At 39.1% G+C, this 20,215-nt stretch overlaps 2 protein-coding genes across 4 annotated transcripts in view; one reads left to right on the top strand and one right to left on the bottom strand.

Moving 5' to 3' along the window:
• Window positions 1–10,440, bottom strand: part of LOC124777974 (CBY1-interacting BAR domain-containing protein 1) — a 195,720-nt gene extending 185,280 nt beyond the window's left edge. For all 3 annotated transcript variants that reach the window (XM_047253536.1, XM_047253538.1, XM_047253537.1), the window contains exon 1: window positions 10,287–10,440. In XM_047253536.1, coding sequence (XP_047109492.1) covers window positions 10,287–10,321 — 35 coding nt within the window. In that variant the 5' untranslated portion in view covers window positions 10,322–10,440. The remainder of the gene's footprint in view (window positions 1–10,286) is intronic.
• Window positions 10,441–10,526: 86 nt separating this feature from the next.
• Window positions 10,527–12,330, top strand: LOC124775191 (uncharacterized protein At4g17910-like). The gene has a single exon (XM_047250031.1). The coding sequence runs from the start codon at window positions 10,894–10,896 to the stop codon at window positions 12,328–12,330; it is 1,437 nt and encodes a 478-aa protein (XP_047105987.1). The 5' UTR covers window positions 10,527–10,893.
• Window positions 12,331–20,215: the final 7,885 nt, after the last annotated feature.

The raw sequence follows: 20,215 nt of genomic DNA, 5'->3' as shown, positions 1-20,215 counted from the left end.
TCTCTTACGATCTTGCTTGGCACGTACTCATCTAACACATATTGTACGGTGGTTCTGAACTTTGTCCACTGATCCTCAACACTATCTGTACTTGAGACAAAACTTTTGTGTTCAGCCATCAGGTACTCTGAAATCTGCTTTTTCTCACTTTTGCTAAACAGAAAAATCTTCCTACCTTTTTTAATGTTTCTATTTACGGTTGAAATCATCGATGCAGGAAACACTCAGGATAACATCAACAAGCCATATTACACTTACAAGATGTAACCATGACGTTTCCTCATAACATCTCCATCATTTGAAATTAACTGATACTGATACTTGTGACAAGATTGATCAGGAAATGTGAGAAATTTAATCTTTTGTTTTTTAAGTGAAGGAAGTACATGAGAGGCATGGGAGATGTGTACAAGGACTCAAAAAACTGAAGATATCCTTTATTATTAATATCCAGTGTCTTCTATCATCAAGCATTCAAAACGTTTATTCCAGAAAATGATTTAAAAATCTAAATTCAGAATTTATAGTATTGAGTACTGAAAACACTTTCCTTGTTACTTTATGTATGTATGAAACAAAACCACTTCATTAGTAATGTTATATTTATTAAATTATTTGTGTTGGAAATTTGAAGCTGTTGCTATGAACCCTTTGCATTATTGTTCTGTGTGGTTTTATTTTACATTGTGCAATAGGTAATATTACGTTTGTGCTGTGTGGAAATTAACCTTAAATTTCTAGTTTCAACCTATAATCACTTTTTACTGACTGAATACAAAAACATCCATATAAATTAATTGTGAAAGTCAACTGTAAATGTTCAGACAATCTGTCTATATATTTTGGAATCTGAGTTTTTATCATATAACATGGTAGCTGCATGGTGCAGTAGCATGGAAGACCATACAAAAATACATAAATAAAGTTTGAATTCACTTTGTCAAGCATTGTCACACTAAAGATAAATACCATCTCATTCAGACCTCCTTCCTCTCAACGCTTGTCAAGTAATTCTTTAGTGCTCTTATTTATTTTCTATAAAATGCTCCATCCTTCATAGAATTTCAAGGTTTATGAGCAGATAGACAATGATAATTTGATGCTAGTTCTTTTCTAATGGTTCCTAGGAGTTCAAGTGCAACATGGTGTGCATATTATTGAGCATCATTATCATCAAAGAGTAAGTTGTGAACAATAGTGAATGAACAATGACACAATAATTCCAACTGTTCATTATCATTCACTTCGACCCATAAAGAAATGTTTAGATGTGATGGAATGGATGAGAATAGGAGAGAATGAGCATCAAAGCTTATTCTTATAATTATTTCTGTGTTCAAATGATTGTTTACATGTGTTTTGTTTGGTACATTGCTAGAATTGTATTGTGAGCACTCCATTGGTGATAAAGCAAACAAAGTTGCCAGGAAAAGAAAATAGGAGGGTGACTGTATTTTTACTCTAGCATGAATTGTGTTGTAGTCAGTGCAATCGTGATTGCATTGATGCTCCATCCTTTCTTAGCCATGTAACAAAACATTAGATGTACATCAGTAAACTATTTTAGGTATCTGCTTACTACAATTAAGGAAAAACTACAAAGCAAGACACTAACACCCACAACTAACATCAACAGAAGAAAGATTAGCACATACTATTTAGTTCTTAGCTGGAGACTATTATGTTAGTCTTAAGTGTTTGTTTCACATTTCATCTCTTTCCGAGCTGGTGCTCTCTTCCCTCAGTCCTCTCTTGCAGAAGGCATTTAATGACTTTATCTTCTTTCTCACCTCCCCTGTCGGACTTGGAGTGCTAACAGCTTTTGTTCTCTATTTTGTGCTGTGGATCTCTCTGATCCCACAAGCGTATTTGACATGTATGTTTTGCTCTTAACAATATTACATTATATTTTACCTAACAAAACTATCATTTAATAACGATGGTACTTCAGGCACCAACAGTAATGGACTATTACAATTCTACATTAAGGTGCACATACTTTTTAAATTCTTCGTACAATATCCATAAAATCTTAGTTTAGCCGATGTAAACTCTGTTCAGATGTAAAACTTCTGTGATGATGTGGTAGTTTCATCAGTAATTGTGAGCGTTCTATCTGTCGGATTATTTATGTAGACTTCTTGTAGAATTTCCACATTAAAATCAGTAACCTTGGACTTTATTTTCTTGTAGGAAACTTGATAATGGATTCTTGCCATACCCAAAATAGCAGACGTCACACACGTATAAATATATACGGCTTGGTAGCCATTAAGATCTACATCTACATCTACATTTATACTCCGCAAGCCACCCAACGGTGGGTGGCGGAGGGCACTTTACGTGCCACTGTCATTACCTCCCTTTCCTGTTCCAGTCGCGTATGGTTCGTGGGAAGAACGACTGTCTGAAAGCCTCCATGCGCGCTCTAATCTCTCTAATTTTGCATTCGTGATCTTCTCGGGAGGTATAAGTAGGAGGAAGCAATATATTCGATACCTCATCCAGAAACGCACCCTCTCGAAACCTGGCGAGCAAGCTACACCGCGATGCAGAGCGCCTCTCTTGCAGAGTCTGCCACTTGAGTTTGTTAAACATCTCCGTAATGCTATCACGGTTACCAAATAACCCTGTGACGAAACGCGCCGCTCTTCTTTGGATCTTCTCTACCTCCTCCGTCAACCCGATCTGGTACGGATCCCACACTGATGAGCAATACTCAAGTATAGGTTGAACGAGTGTTTTGTAAGCCACCTCCTTTGTTGATGGACTACATTTTCTAAGGACTCTCCCAATGAATCTCAACCTGGTACCCGCCTTACCAACAATTAATTTTATATGATCATTCCACTTCAAATCATTCCGCACGCATACTCCCAGATATTTTACAGAAGTAACTGCTACCAGTGTTTGTTCCGCTATCATATAATCATACAATAAAGGATCCTTCTTTCTATGTATTCGCAATACATTACATTTGTCTATGTTAAGGGTCAGTTGCCACTCCCTGCACCAAGTGCCTATCCGCTGCAGATCTTCCTGCATTTCGCTACAATTTTCTAATGCTGCAACTTCTCTGTATACTACAGCATCATCCGCGAAAAGCCGCATGGGACTTCCGACACTATCTACTAGGTCATTTATATATATTGTGAAAAGCAGTGGTCCCATAACACTCCCCTGTGGCACGCCAGAGGTTACTTTAACGTCTGTAGACGTCTCTCCATTGATAACAATATGCTGTGTTCTGTTTGCTAAAAACTCTTCAATCCAGCCACACAGCTGGTCTGATATTCCGTAGGCTCATACTTTGTCTATCAGGCGACAGTGTGGAACTGTATCGAACACCTTCCGGAAGTCAAGAAAAATAGCATCTACCTGGGAGCCTGTATCTAATATTTTCTAAGATCATTTCAGTGCAGATGCACTGTCTCTCCTGAGCCCTTGCAGGAATCTAGCATGATGCAATGAGCAATGAGTAAGGTGGACAGAGGGTGCTATGCAAGTAGTGTGTGACAAGATGGGATATAGATAGACAAAGCCCACTTCCATGTGATAGGATATGTCAATACACAAATTGTTGAATATGGGCAACGGAAAACCCACATGCAAGTCAACCAGTACCACTTCATCCTGGAAAGGTCACTCTGTGGTGCGGGTTTACAGAATCATTTCTCATAGGGCCATATTTTTTTGAAGAGACAGGTGCTTCTGGTCCTGTTACCTGTACCGTCACTGGTAAGCACTATGAGTGTCTTTTGCACAACCTCGTCATTCCAGCTTTCCAACATCGTGGATGTGTGGATGGGATCATTTTTATGCAAGATGGCGCACCTCCACACATTGCAAATCCAGTTAAAAGCAGTTTCTTGAAGCGCAATTTCGGAAATATTAAAATTTTCAGCCGTCATTTCCATACAGCCCGGCTGTCCCAATCACCTGATCTTAAGCCGTGTGACTTTTGGCTCTGGGGCTAACTGAAAGATGTTGTGTTCAGTGTTCCGATTGGAAGTTTACCTGCATTGAAGGCATGCATTGTGCAACACATTCTGAATGTGACCTGGAAACACTTTGATCAGTTGTGGAAAATGCTGTTTCTCGATTTCAACTTGTTGCAGTAAACGATGGACAGTATATTGAACATGTTTTGCGCCAGTCACACGGAAATTAATAGAGTGATTTGATTCTGATTGATGCTTTTTATATGTTTTTTGGCCTCAGGACAATTAAAAACAGATGTGATCGATGCTCTTTAAGCGGTTTTTGGCCTCAAGACAACTAAAAACCGATTTTTCCCATCCGATCTGATATGACCTTGCCATGGTGAATGGGCTTACGTAACTAACAGTATCACACCATACACCCATGTACACTGAGTAGTATAGTTTGTTTAACATCAAAGGTACACCTTAGTTGCATGATTCTTTTGTCATTTGCAGTAGATCACTATCAAATTATGATGGTTACAGCGGCATCTATTGCTACATTTTGTAACTATTTATTTTTCTTCTGCTATACGTTTTCTCCCTTCTCCAGTAATATTCCGTTGCAATTTGACATCATTCTTATTAGCGGTGTTATTTATACAGTAGTTTGAAAATTTAATTATTATCACCCTGTATATATTATAGCCAAGAAATGCAGCTTTGCTGAGGTATTTAGTTATAGCCATGTCCACACCCATACCACATAGCAACTGGCCTTGTGCTTAATGTTTATTATATCAATATCTCCCGAACTATGTGTCATGCTGCTATGCTATAATTGTGTTGATGGAATCTGTAGCATCGAAGTAATACATTTACACGTCATGTATAATACAACAGTTCTTCATACATCTCACTGTTTATGATGTGATATCTAATGAACTACATGACCGACATGATCTATTGTGATTTGTTGTATACAGAATTAGTAGCAAAGAAGTGATAAATTTAAATGTCATGCATGATGCAGCAGTGTTTCACACATCTCTTGCTTTATGGTATCACACCTCCAGAACTATGTGTTGTACGATATGCACTACTGGCCATTAAAATTGCTACACCAAGAAGAAATGCAGATGATAAACGGGTATTCATTGGACTAACATATTATACTAGAACTGACATGTGATTACATTTTCACGCAATTTGGGTGCATAGATCCTGAGAAATCAGTACCCAGAACAACCACCTCTGGCTGTAATAACGGCCTTGATACGCTTGGACATTCAATCAAACACAGCTTGGATGGCGTGTACAGGTACAACTGGCAATGCAGCTTCAACACAATACCACAGTTCATCAAGAGTAGTGACTGGCGTATTGTGACAAGCCAGTTTCTCGGCCACCATTGACCAGGCGTTTTCAATTGGTGAGAGATCTGGAGAATGTGCTGGCCAGGGCAGCAGTCGAACATTTTATCTATCCAGAAAGGCCCGTACAGGACCTACAACATGCGGTCGTGCATTATCCTGCTGAAATTTATGGTTTTGCAGGGATTGAATGAAAGGTAGAGCCACGGGTCGTAACACATCTGATATGTAACGTCCACTGTGCAAAGTGCCGTCAATGCGAACAAGAGGTGACCGAGACATGTAACCAATGGCACCCCATACCATCACGCTGGGTGATACGCCAGTATGGCAATGACAAATACACGCTTCCAATGTGCGTTCACCGAGATGTCGCCAAACACGGATGCGACCATCATAATGCTGTAAACAGAACCTGGATTCATACGAAAAAATGACGTTTTGCCATTCGTACACCCACGTTCGTCGTTGAGTACACCATCGCAGGCGCTCCTGCCTGTGATGCAGCGTCAAGGGTAACCGCAGCCATGGTTTCCGAGCTGATAGTCCATGCTGCTGCAAACGTTGTCTAACTGTTTGTGCAGATGGTTGTTGTCTTGCAAACGTCCCCATCTGTTGACTCAGGGATCGAGACGTGGCAGCACGATCCGTTACAGCCATGCAGATAAGATGCCTGTCATCTCGACTGCTAGCGATACGATAAACCGAAATCGCGATAGGCTACAATTCGACCTTTATCAAAGTCGGAAACTTGATAGTAATAATTTCTCCTCCTTACACGAGGCATCACAACAACGTTTCACCAGGCAACGCCGGTCACCTGCTGTTCCTGTATGAGAAACCGGTTGGAAACTTTCCTCATGTCAGCACATTGTAGATGTCGCCGCCGGCGCCAACCTTGTGTGAATGCTCTGAAAAGCTAATCATTTGCATATCACTGCATCTTCTTCTTCTCGGTTAAATTTCGCGTCTCTAGCACGTCATCTTCGTGGTGTAGCAATTTTAATGGCCAGTAGTATAATTTTGCACTTACATTCAGTGGTATTGTGCATACTGTCTGTTAGATGTGTCGCAAATACAACTAGTAGCATAGAAGTAACGAATTATAGTCATGCCTTTTACTACATGAACAGCAGGAGAGTAATAAGTGATAAACATTTCTCCAATCATCATTTTGTAGGGGTAGTCAGCGAGAACAAATTTTGTAAAAGTTTGAAATTTAGTGTAAGGTTTTTTGCAAGTCGCTAAGTGCACTCATTTACAAATACTGAATGGAGAAAGTCTGGGAATTAACGAGTCATGGTCTATACTCGTTTTTCATTAGCACGCCTTTCACAGCTAGGTGGTTCTTAGCCCTACAGTGATTGTTGCCTGATTGTAAGATTTATATGTATCATGTTTGGTTGAAATTGATCCATTGATGTAGGAGGAGACATGGAATGCACACACACACACACACACACACACACACACACACACACACACACACACACACACACACACACACACACACACACACACACATGAACACAAACACACACATCTAATTATATAATGTGTATGGATACTTGTCCTACTAGCAGATGACAGAAATTTTTTTATGTGCTAAAGGAACAAAATTTTATTTTTTTGTCTGCTTATGAAAGTTAATTGACATACACTGCAAATTACAGAAGTCCTGAGATAGAACCCTGTGGAATAATGTGCCTAGTTTTTATCTAATTCTAGAATGCTTTTGCTTTGTAATGGATACAAATTTAATACACTTTTCTTTGTAGGATGTGGATTAGGTAAGCTGATGGCTATCTATCTGCAGTGTCGACTATGTCATGGTAATTTAAATTCTGGTTGATCATATTGTAGTTATTATAATCAAAAAAAACATTCCATATTGTAGCACTCACGAATTGTGATGTATCACCTCTGAGGTTCAATGTAGCTTCTTATACTGGCAGTTCTCTTGGAAATTTGAAATCCATGTCACTGATATTGTTTTTAAATTATCTTGTATATTACCTTCCCACAGCTTCCTGAAAAGCCCACCAATTACATAAAGCAGTAGATTATCACTACTGTTTTATTTCCTCTCTTGTGTTAGTGCTTGAGAACGGCATAATAAAGTCTGTCTAGGAAATTATCACTCTGGAGGTATCTACCGTAATTTTATTGCAGCATAAAATGGTAAAGCAAGTGGGAACTGAAAATTTCCAATAGATAAAGAGAGTATCACAACTGCAAGTTAATAACCTTTGGATAGATCCCAGAATTTGTTTTAGAACAGAAACCTTGTTCACTGGTAGACCAGTAATGATGTCTGAGTATAGAGTTTTCTATATCAAAGGATATCATAATCTGCATGTAGTATTAAGACCGCTTCTTCCTTATTGCCAAATCCAGGAATGATGGCTGTTCGCGCAGGTCGAGAAACAGGTGGGGAATGCATTGTTGCCGGTATCATGTGAAAGTTGTGATACCCAAATAAACACGTTTTGCCCTTGTTGTAAGCATCTATCCTGCAAATTATGTCTCTCACTCACTTATGTAGAATTTTTCGCTTATTACTACCATCAGCCGTGGGAACTCTAAACTAATTGAACCATAATTCACTAACTAAATTACTGTAATCACGTTTAATGCTCGCAGTGGGTACGACATTTCCAGCAGAGTTCTCAGAACACTATTTAACGCTCACTGGCTGTCATAGAACGCATGATGTAGGTGTGCAACGAGCGTAAACTCGACCAGCATCATTTCTGATTCCAGCTGCAGAGTCCAAAGAACTCTTCTCTGAAAATACATTATACTCAAGATGAAAATTCAGTCTGTGTTGTGACAGAAAGAACTGAAATGTCAAGACCGATTCAAACTGGACATCAACAGAACAAAAGACGATGTCACCATCAAATTCATGTGTTCACACTAGATGGAAAGTCAACATGTCATATGCTTGAAGTCAGATAATGGGATACCATCCATTGTAGGCTACAAAATGTCAGAATACAGTATCAGAATTAAGGAACTAGCAATGATAAAGTTTATGAATGGTCCAATGAAACTTCATGATTCATATTCTTGAAAAATTTTGTATTTTAAACTGCTGAGAAGTGAAACAATAGGGAGTGTTTTCAAAAATTTCAAAACATTGACATTTATTTGGTTGAGAAAATACATAAATACTAACAAAAAATGGCTCTCAGCACTATGGGACTTAACTTCTAAGGTCTGTCTTGTCCTGTGACATGAGCAACCAGGTTGTGGGATTCTTTCTGACTCAGAAAATAGACAATAATGAGAAATGGTTCAAGTGGCTCTGAGCACTATGGGACTTAACATCTGTGGTCATCAGTCCCCTAGAACTTAGAATTACTTAAACCTGACTAACCTGAGGACATCACACACATCCATAACCGAGGCAGGATTCGAACCTGCGACCGTAGCATTCGCGCGGTTCCAGACCGTAGCGCCTAGAACCACTCGGCCACCCTGGCTGGCCGTACTAACACGTCAATTATGTTTACAAAGCAATACTTACTGCTTTTGACTTCTTCCATTGTTATAATTTTCTTTCTAAGTACCCACAACGCCGGAAAAGCCTTATTTCTCCAACAATAGAACTGCCTTCTATTAAGATATATAGATAGATATTTAATGAAAATGGTTTCATAAATCCATATTCGCATTTATTCTCAATTTAGGCTTTTTCTTTGTCCAAGTATTTTAAAATCTGAGTCATTTTCCGATTTCAAATATCAGATCTCTTTTGTCGAAGAACACTCATGGAAAAAATGTCAGAGAGATTTTGCAACATTTCAGTGTGTCACAAAAGCAAAGCAGACAACAAAACAAAGATTAATAATCACAAATGCATGAATTACACAACAAAGACTGAGAATTCCAATCGGTTAAGTTCTGATGTTATGTAGCAGAGGACAAAACAGTCTCCCTACCATCAGTGCCAAAACTTTCTTCCTGAGAAACACTAGCGGCTCGTTCAGCCCCCTTCCATTGACAGTGTATGCCATCTTTTGAAATACACTATGGGATGTTCCATCCCGTTTCGTGACGTCAATTGTGTATCACTTCATAGTAACTATGTCAATATTTCAACGTACTGCGATACATTCTCTCTGGTGAAGTACACTAATAATAAATTGTGGCTAATAATCTTCTTTGAACGTAGGTCCACAGTTACCGAGTAAAAAAAATTTAAAAGCCTCCATAAACAAATCGCAATTTCTGATAAAGTACTTTATGTAAAGAAATGTATGTTAGGAGAAAATCACGTATTTTGAAAAAAGGCCACTGCTCCTGCTCCTCCTCTTAACGTAATTGTTGCTGTTTCTATATAATACTTCAAAGAGTTTATTTAACTTTGTATATCACATTATCTACAGCCTACCTAGGTCATAATGTCAAAGTCATAGCTTATTTAATACGAACATAAGTGCTATCGTTTAGTAGAATTTACATCTCCAAATTCAAATATCCTGGCTAAAAGGAACTTCTGGCTTAGGTTTGCAAGGGCGTGCCCACATGATGTGATTGTACAGAGGACAGTGCAGATGTCAGCAATGGATCATCATGACTATGGGGTCCGATATGACTTCTAAATCCTAGATGGAGATGCATAAGCACCTGGCAATTTTTTTTCCTCTAGAATTCAACAATTTTTCAGCCATTTGTAGAGTACAAATAAAGAACACCTACCAACTATTTTTGGTTATTACTGTTCCCCAAGATACAACTAAGAAATTGTAAACCTCATGCAGGTCGTCATGCTCATTTGTGTGTTTAATTTTTAATCGACCCTGCTTTATGTCTTGCTCTTTATTCACATGCATTGTATCTTGCTCTTTATTCACGTGCATTGTGGTTACAAACGATGATTCCATTGGTTTTACTGTGAGGTGCTTAGGTTAGGAAATAAACCCCGCAATACAGAATATGTGCGAAACGTGCGTTAAAATCCTAGCAAAATTTTAGTTCTTACCAAGCCATATTCTGTGCCCGGTTGCTGGACATCATCTTCTTTTTTCACATAAAGGCGATTCAGTTAGTATACGCGAAGTATTTGTGTCAGTTACGATGAAAACTTAACCTACTGACAAACAGTAACACATTACACATTAGGTACGTCGACTTCAAAACTTGTTACCATGGTTACTGTTTGCAACAAACGCCACCTGCATGTTCGATTAATCGTTTGGTGCGTATTATCGATGTACTTGCCAATTTGTTGATCATTGATATTATGAGTTAGGAGTTTCGTGCTGGGCGGTGTTATATATATATTATATAGTATACACGAAATGTGTGGAAGTATGCGGGAGAAGCGAAGAAGAAATACTCGATTTGGAAGTAACACAACTATCTCAGATTGATCTGGAGCCAGCATTCAGCATTGTTGTGAATTCTATTAATGAGTGTAATATCATTAATGTGAAGAAAAACGTGTATTGGAATAATTTACCTTGTTAGTCCACAACATTTCGAAACACCTTCGGAGTCGGTGTGACAATGTACACTTTACGTATCAGATGATCAATGCGTGTTTTTTACCATATTTTACGGAATTTGTGAGCTATTAGGACACTGTAATGATGGACAGCGTACAATACAAAAAGCTTCAGAATGACCATGTATCAAATCTTAATGGAACAACTCGTTTTGAAACCATATTACAAGTGGCACCTATCCCATTCTCAACATTACTTTCGTTGTTAGCGGTACCGCTATTGGTATCCGTGAGATGCGGAAGCCGCACAGCATACTTTGTTAAGTTTTCTGCCGAATTTTGTGTATTAGTTTTGCCTATTACTTTAACACTGACAGTCTTTAATGATGCGTTACATTTGGTTATTATTTTCTTAATGTTGCTGGTGTCATTAGCAACATATACACACACAAGAAACTGTCATCGCACAGATTATCTTAACTATTTACAAGAACTTTGGGTATCAAAAATTTCTTGTAAGAATGTGCCTTTTGTAACAATGTTCAGAGCAATAACGAACCTGGTAACTGTGCTGTGTATATTAGCCGTGGATTTCACAATTTTTCCACGAAAGTTTGCAAAAACAGAGTATTTTGGCTATTCGGTAATGGATGTAGGTGTAGGTTTGTTCTGCATTTCAAATGCAATTGTTTCTCCTGAAGTTAGACATGCAAATAATATGACATATAATTCCTCAAAATATATTTTAAAGAGTGTAATTAGCTGTCTACCACTATTTGTCCTTGGAGTAGCAAGGTTTTTCACGTTGACAAACATTGAATATCAGGTACATGTTACAGAATATGGTGTTCACTGGAATTTTTTTCTAACCCTTGCTTTTGTGAAGATTTTTTCATCTGTGATAATATATTTAATCGGCTATGAATATGTGGGGTTATTGTCAGTATTAGTGTCATTTTTTCATCAGTGTTTTCTGAATGCTGGCGTTCAAGATTTGGTACTCTCTCACAACAACACACGATCCAGTTTTTTGACAGCTAACTGTGAAGGACTTGCTTCACTAGCAGGTTACCTAGCTATTTATTTTGCCGGAATGTATATTGGTGGAATTATCAGAGATACAGGGAGTCTTTTCTGTGACTATGTGTATTTAACATTAAAACTTGCACTTGGAATTGTGATTATGTGGGAAAGTACAATTTTAGCAGAGTACTATTTTGGGGTATCACGCAGACTTGCCAATACTGGCTATGTCATTTGGGTTCTGTGTGTATCACTCATATTCTTCGAAATGTTTTTGTTTTGCTCTCTTGCAGTTCATTCTATAAAAATGTATACAACTAAAAGGACGAGACAGTTTGAAATTAATTATGTACCAATGCTGTATGATGCTGTGAATTTTAATGGCCTGGCATGTTTCCTGTTCGCAAATATTCTTACTGGTGTAGTAAATTTATGCTTCTACACACTAACCTTTTCAAAATTTTCTGGTATTATCATGGTCATATTGTACATGGGCACTGTATGTTTAAGTATTGCAACACTCTACTGGAAGAAAATAAAGCTTAAATTTTGGTGAAAATTGTTTTGGTTTGAAACATGATCTTATGAATCATGTGAAATGTAGATGATGTGATAGCATTAAATCAAGTAAAATATTCCATTGACTATGTATGGAGATAATTTGATTGCCATTCAGAACATTAAGAGATTGATTGAGGTGATGCTGCAGTGAGACAGAACTTATATTCAGTCGGAGGAGAGGGTTTCAAATCTGCATTCAACTATCATCACTTAAATTTTCTATATTAAGGCTGAGGTGTTAAGTTCAACTAGGCCACTGCCAAAAATAAAAGTGGCAGGGAAGAACACTTATAAAGATAAGATGAGAGGAATTAGTAATGGAAAATTCCTAATTTTGTATAAATAGTTCTCATTCGGTTGAATGATTTTTGTGGTCATGGACTATCTTGCAGCTGATGAAGGGGATTAGCATGCTTACTAAAAGTATGACTTTTTTAAAACTAATGACTGATTGTATATAAAGATGACATCTTGAGCTGTTGTGTTTTCTGTTGGATATCTGTGTCGTCCATGCACAATATTTGAACAGTGTGACTCCATCTGGTGCACCTGATGAAGGCGAGCCATATTATTGAAATGTTGTGCATGGTCAACGCTGATATCCAGCAGAATACCTGACACCCCAAGATGTCAACAGATTGGCAGGAAAGCCTGAAGAATTACAGTAAAATGGCTGATGAAGCATACATATTCTTCAGTGAGATCTGAACTTACAGCGAAGTCATCCTTCTGTTCGAAAAGTGACCACATTATGCTGAACTTATCACCTGCTACTGTGTTGGTCATTCTATCATTGCCATAATATTATGGCTAAAGTAGATAATTTGGAAACTGAAAAATAAGTTTAGGTCCAGCTTCTAGGTGGAATGGATTTCCTGGGCTCGAAAACTGAATTTACTAACTCGATGTTATACCTTAAGTGAGAGTCATGCCGAATATTTCATCAAAATGATAAGAAAATAATGAGAGAATTTCTGGAGCCAATCTGTTTCTTAAAGTGAACCAAGAATGTCACACACTTGTGAAGCATGGCCTGCTGTCAGCTGACTGTTAAAAACATGGTACAGGCAGATGCCAAGTTGACCAGGGGCGAAATAGCAAAAGAATTGGTCAGTGAGTTATGTACCCATTTAAGTAAACTGGGATGAAACATTGCAGTTGCCTACGATGTCCTGAAGAAATTAAACCAATGACTGTGTGCAATGTAAGTTTTTTTTCTTCTAGCTGCTGTATCAACAAAAGAAGAAGCAGTTGTCATAAAAAGGCCTAGATTGTGATTGTTAAGCAACACTGTTTTTCAGTTTCTAATAACCAAAAGAGCAAAAAGTATTATTTAATTGTAATGATTACCACATGACCACTGAGGATTCTGTGTCAGAAAAAGCAAAAGGTGCCTTATGAATGAGCTTTTCAATCTTATGCTTAAGGAAGCAAGAAACCAGAATAACAATAAGAGCAGGAGGGTCAGAAAGCTGAATGTTGGGTGTAGCTTCTATGGAGCTTTGTACAATTGGTTTGTATGAGAGCGTCGCACAAATGCGCAACAAACTTAGTAACAAAAGCTGTAATTGAGGTGGTGTGCATCATGGAAGGATTTACTACTTCCTCACATATACATCTCTCAAAATGACCACAACGAGAAATTAGCGCTAATAGGGAGGCTTACCGATGGTCATTTTTCTTATGCACCATTTGCAAGTGGAACAGGGAAGGGGGGGTTCAGTAAGTGATATCAGAAGTATCTTCCACCAAACACCATTCGGTGGCTTGTGGAGTACAATGTAGATCCTGTATCTCCTATCTTTATCACTTAATGGGTAATCTAAGTCGTGGTTCATGGTGCCCTGTCTCAGTTGCAGGTTGCCTAAGTAACAGCTTCCAGGGGCTACAAAAATGTGATTTTCAGTATTTCATATAATTACTGATCCAAAAGGTAGGGAAGGTTAAAGGAATAATGAAATTTGTTTGACATGTGTAGTGCGTTTGTCAAAGAAACAACATATTAGAGGCTAGTCTGACCAGTTCTTTAGTACTACTACAGCATTTATAGCCCTGAAGTAAGCATGATGGCAGAGACCGAATGAACTCATAGAGGACATCTATCTTGTATCATTACTAGTCATTTCCTTTCCTGTTCCACTCACAAATAGAGTGTAGGAAAAATGACTGTCTACATGCCTCCATACAAGCCCTAATTTCTCTTACCTTTGTTTTCCATATATGAAAAGTGGCAGCAGTAGAATCGTTGTGCAGTCAGCTTAAAATTCCGGTTCTCTAAATTTTCTCAGTAGTGTTCTTCAAAAAGAATGTCACCTTCCCTCCAGGGTTTCCCATTGGGGTTCTTGAATCATCTCCGTAGCACTTACATGTTGACTGAACCTACCAGTAACAAATCTAGTGGCCCGTCTCTGAATCACTTCATTATCTTTCTTTAATCCAACCTGGTGGGGATCCCAAACACTCTAGCACTATTCAAGATTGGTTCACACTAGTGTACCATACACGGTATCCTTTACAGATGGACCACACTTTACTAAAACTTTCCCAATAAACTGAAGTCTATTATTTGCCATCACTATTAAAATCCAGAGATACGTACTGTGGGGTAAGTTTAATATAGCGTTCAAAGTAGTTTCTACTAAAGTTCTGTCTCCATCATATATAGCATGTAGGGATCATCAGAATAAGATAAGGGAGTCTGAGGTGTGTAGCGATTCATATGAAATATCATCCCCCCCCCCTCCCTCCGTATGCAAATGTGGACTTGTGCACTTCACAAAATGAAAAAAAACAGTATTCGATGACTATAATAACAATGTGTCACGTTGAAATTGGCCTCTCATACAAATACATTGGTCTATCACTTTGTAGGGATATGAAATGGAAGAATCATATAGGCTCAGTCGTGGATAAAGAGGTGGTAGACTTCAGTTTATCGACAGAATGCTAGGGAAGTGCAGTCAGTCAACAAAGGAGAGTGGTTACAAATCACTCGTGTGACTGGTTCTAGAATATTGCTCCAGTGTGTGGGACCCTTGCCAAATAGGATTAACAGAGTTCGGCATGGCAGGTTAGAAATCGCGTTGCGTAAATGTTTGATCACTTATCTTTCATCATACTGTGCACTACAAAAGTTCCACCTACCTCAATATGGAGTCTGATCACCAGCCCATTTCTCTGCATACGTAGATACTGTCCAGACAATGTTAAAAGCAGTGTAGTAGAAAAACACCATCAGTACTTATGTGTGCAAAGTCTGAATAAACTCTGGTAGCGAACTATCCTGTAATATCTTATAACAAATTTCGGTTGGAGGGCATTTGCTTCATCTCTTCAGAAAAATGACAAAATTCAGTAATGAGTTCTTTATTTTCTTTAGGTTCAAAATTAAACACTTGCCATCAGCTTGTATTCAATTAATGAATAATATCACTGTCCTCAGCTCACAGTTCATACAACCCATTACACACACACACACACACACACATACACACACACAGGCAGCCAGAAATATACAAGTCTGACCCGAATTATTATGCGATTTACAGTCATTACTCTTCAAATGTATGAGTGAGTTGAATGTCCCTATGGTGAAATGTCCAAGTGATGCTAAAATTTGTTCCATCCTTATGTGGCAACATCCTGTCAATGGTCATCACAGTAGCAATGACGTGTTCTGTGAGCTGTTCCAGTGTTCTCGGCGTGGGGATATGTAAACACGGTCCTTAATGTACCCCCAAAGGAAAAACTCACAAGGCATTAGGTCAGGCAATGTAGGGAAGAGTCACATCATCTTAACTGCTACGCCTAATTCACTGATGAAGAAGTTGGTCATTTAGTTAGCGATGAACTTTGATGCTCCAATGAGGGGTTGTCCCTGTCTTGTTGGAAGATTAAATTCTCAGAATAAGCAGTTGGTTGTGGAAACAACCATAACTTGAGCATATCAAGATAAGAGGTACCCATCAAAGTCTTTTCACAGAAGAAAAATGGTACATACAGCTTTGTCTGTGACACTGCACAGAAAACATTAATCTTTGGCAAATGTAGTTCTTGTGCCACAAACTGATGAGGATTGTGGCAATTAGCCATTCCATTTATGAAAGGTCGCTTTGTTGCTTGATATCAGCTTCAAGGTGAAATATTCATGCTCTTGCTTTGTCGCCATTTGTCAAGGCACTGCACTTGTAACTTGAACTGGTGGGCACAAAGCAAACTCAGTGAGTGTACAGTTCTATTCATGCATCGGTCATATTTACACTTGTAGTACTTCGGAAAATGTAGACCTATGAAAATAATGAATGATTTGTAGTAGCCCTATATTATCAGAGATTGAAGTAACTTTAAATGTCTGAAAATACCCGGGGATCAATTGGGCACAGAGTACAGAAACGTTTCATTAATTATTTCTGACATCCACTGAGATACCAATGCCCATATTGTGTATGTCCATAGGTGGTAATGGGGTGGATGGCTGTGTTTACTAATGACATATTTCACTCCTCACCAGTTTCCACCAAGTTATGTGCATTAGCTGTCAGAATGTATGTGTCACTAATGGTAATGGCATGTTTTTTATTGTGCCAGTATATGACTCTACATACACAGAGGCTCCCAGAGACCTTCTTAGGCACTCCCCCATCTATTCCCCCTAGATATATTCCCCCCCCCCCCCCCCCCCCCAGTGCACGTACAATATTTGAGGGATTTTGTCAACACTTACCCCCAGAGTGAAGTTATAGATCAGTTTGTTACAACTGTACCCCATGGGGCACAGGTGCCCACCAGGCAGTCACATGTGTTAGGATATCCTCCAGGTGGCCTTATTGCATCATGTTCGTGTCTTGTTCTGTTGCACTAACTCAGCCTCTCTCACTGACATGGGCCACTTTAAACAATATGCATATGATTCTTCAGTGTGTGGATTTACTGATTACTAACATCTGTAATAAAATTAACACATTCACAAACAAATTGTATCTATTTAACAGGATGGTTGGTACAGAAAATTTAACTTCTTTCAGATGTCATTCACTGTTACAATTACCTCCAGGCACATGGTTTGTGGTTTATTTACAAAAGTTGTGCAGCTTTGATGGAGATTTGAGGCAATGATTCAGGACTGGAAAGTCCTAGAAAATAAATTGAAATGATATAACACTTCATTTTCATATACTCCATATGCTCCACCACTGCCTGTGAACTGCTGGCAAGCTGGTAAACTTGTACAGCCTGTCACAGAGAGCAAGGCACACATATCTGCACCTCAACAAGATTCTTCTGAGCCATTGTCCAATTCTGCCCATTTGTTCTTGTGGGAAGAGGGAATGAAAATAATTTAGGAGTAAATGAGACAACTGACCAGATAGTAGTTTGAGACACCACCCAATGCACAAATAAGAATAAGAATGAAAATCACACATATACACACACATCCAGCCTGCTACTTTATGCCAGCTGAACACGCAGTGACTGCAGTTTGGCAGGTAGATTGGGGTGAGGGTTTGTGTCAGATGGTTAGTAGAGGGAGGAGTAAAGGTCGGCAAGGGTGGCTGATAGCTTGGAGGGAGGCAGCAGGTATGTGAGACAGCAGTGTAGGAGGAGAGGTAGCATGTGTACAGGGTAGGATGTGACACATAGTCACTTGAGCCGATGAATTTGTACAGCTTACATTCACGATGATCAGGAGGAGGGGACATAGGACAGAGGAAAGGTAGTCTGTTGGGTAGAGGTTGCAGGTGCAGTGGGTTAGAGGAGATAGAGTCCAGGAGAATTACGGGAGTGAAGGTTGTGTTCCAGTGACAACTCCCATCCACACATTTCAGAAGATCTGGTTCTGGGGTGGAAGGATTGATATGGTACAGGTTGTTGAAGCATGTTGTGCTAACAGCAAGTTCCACCACAGGGTGGTAAACTCTGCTCTAATTGAGAAAAATGGCACTGTGGTTGGCACACTGGACTCGCATTCAGATTCAAATCCCCTTCCAGCCATCCAGATTCAGGTGTTTCCCTAAACAACTCTTAGGTAAATACTGGGATGGTTCCTTTGAAAAGGGCATGATCGACTTTCTTTCCCATCCATTCCTAATCGTAGCTTGTGCTTTATCTTGGATGACTGTGGTGTCAATGGGATGTTAAACTCTAATCTTTCTTCTATGTTTTTTAATCTTTTCTGGGCTGGTGTGGGGATTCATTCTGGTGGACATCTGGTTGGTGGCCAAGCCCACATAAAATGATGTGCAGAAATTGCAGCAGAGTTGGTGTATGATGTTGCTGCTTTCACAAGTGGCCCTGCCTCTGATGGGATAAGATAAGCCAGTGGGAGGACTATTGTAGGACATGCTGCGTGGTTGGATTGGGCAAGTCTTGCACCTGGGTCTTCCACTGGCATATAACCCCTATGTCAATCTCTTGCTGAAATTCAGTGGCTGCTTCACAACCTATACCATGTATCTCCTTCCCTCCAGCACTGTTTTTCCTGAAATATGTAGATGGGAGTTGTCCTTTCAACACATCCTTCACTCCCATAATCCTCCTGGGCTCAATCTCCTATAACCCAATTCACCCACAGCCTCTACCCAGCAGCCTCTCTTTCCTCTGTCCTGCACCCCCTCACAATCCATTCCTCCACATTATCTTCATTGTGCGCCATACAAACTCTTCAGCTCCAGTGCCTGTGTGTTGTATCCATATCCTGTATGCCTTCTGCATTTCCATCCTGCATTCCTCTCACTCATTCCTAATGCCTCACTCTAAAAGTGTCAGCCACTGCCTCTTTTCTCCCTCTACTCGTCCCATCCAACACAAACCTCCACTAGATCAACCTTCAACCTGAAAAACAGCAGTCATTGTGGGTTCAGCTGGTGTGTGCACACACATTGTGTGTGCTGTTTGTTTGTGTGCTTGTTAACAACTCATTTCTTCTACTATCTGGTGATTTGGCTCCTTTACTCCTAAATTATTTACATTCTGCCAGAAATTCCTTTTTTCTGTTCAGCTTTGCACATGTGCATAAATTTCCAACAGAGGACTTACTCATGCACATTTGTGCATGTGTAATTTCCTGGAAATTGAGGCAAAACTTAAGGAGCATTGCTTCCTGCCTTCGGTGGGAATCTTTGTGCTTTTTAACAGATGAAAGGCTGTTGGGGCCGTAATGGGGGTATGCAAAGCTCCTCACCAAACTGCTAGAAGTAGAAATGAAAGACAGTGATGATGCAAGACGATAAATGAAGATTCCCAAATTTGTTGAGTCTGAGGATGTTAATCTACATATAATCATTCATGATTAAAGTTGTGTAAGGAACTTTTGTACACTGGTAACATCAAGTACAAATGACACATCGAAAGTTAGTTGACCTTCAAATAATGACTAAGAACCTACCTCAAGTATTTCTCAGCCTCAGGAATAATCACTGACATGCTTTACACTGAAATTCGAAATAAACAGTTCAAACTGGTATATAAATTACCAGTTACTAGGTATCAGAATATTATTGCCAGTTTTGTTGCTGCAGTTTCTCAAGAAGAAAATCTTAAAATCTCTCTGTGACTACCTCCTGAAATTTGCAAACAAAACATTGTTGTTACTTTGTATTTTTTGTACCTCTTATTTAGGTACTTACTTTTGTACAGTCACTTCTGCATTTTCTTTTTCTGTCACCTTTTCATCACAATAGACGTTGCATAAGCTCCCAATCAGTGAAGGGGATCCATAGGAGCTGCTTGTGCAGTGAGGCAACAGGCAGACATGATAACGCCCTTGCACCCATGTGCCCATGCGTTTATGGGAACTTCATTCTAGCAAGATGTAATTGAATGACAAAATAGTATCGATATGGACAATATATAATCTGAGAACAAAGAATAGTGATGGTTGT

The sequence above is a fragment of the Schistocerca piceifrons genome, chromosome 2 (assembly GCF_021461385.2).
Source record: "Schistocerca piceifrons isolate TAMUIC-IGC-003096 chromosome 2, iqSchPice1.1, whole genome shotgun sequence".
Taxonomy (NCBI): Eukaryota; Metazoa; Arthropoda; class Insecta; order Orthoptera; family Acrididae; genus Schistocerca; species Schistocerca piceifrons.
The sequence above is the reverse complement of the archived record's forward strand: the minus strand, read 5'-3'. Positions and strand labels throughout refer to the sequence as shown.

Coding starts and splice junctions, on each gene's coding strand:
- LOC124775191 (XM_047250031.1), top strand. CDS start 10,894: ATGATGGACAGCGTACAATACAAAAAGCTTCAGAATGACCATGTATCA.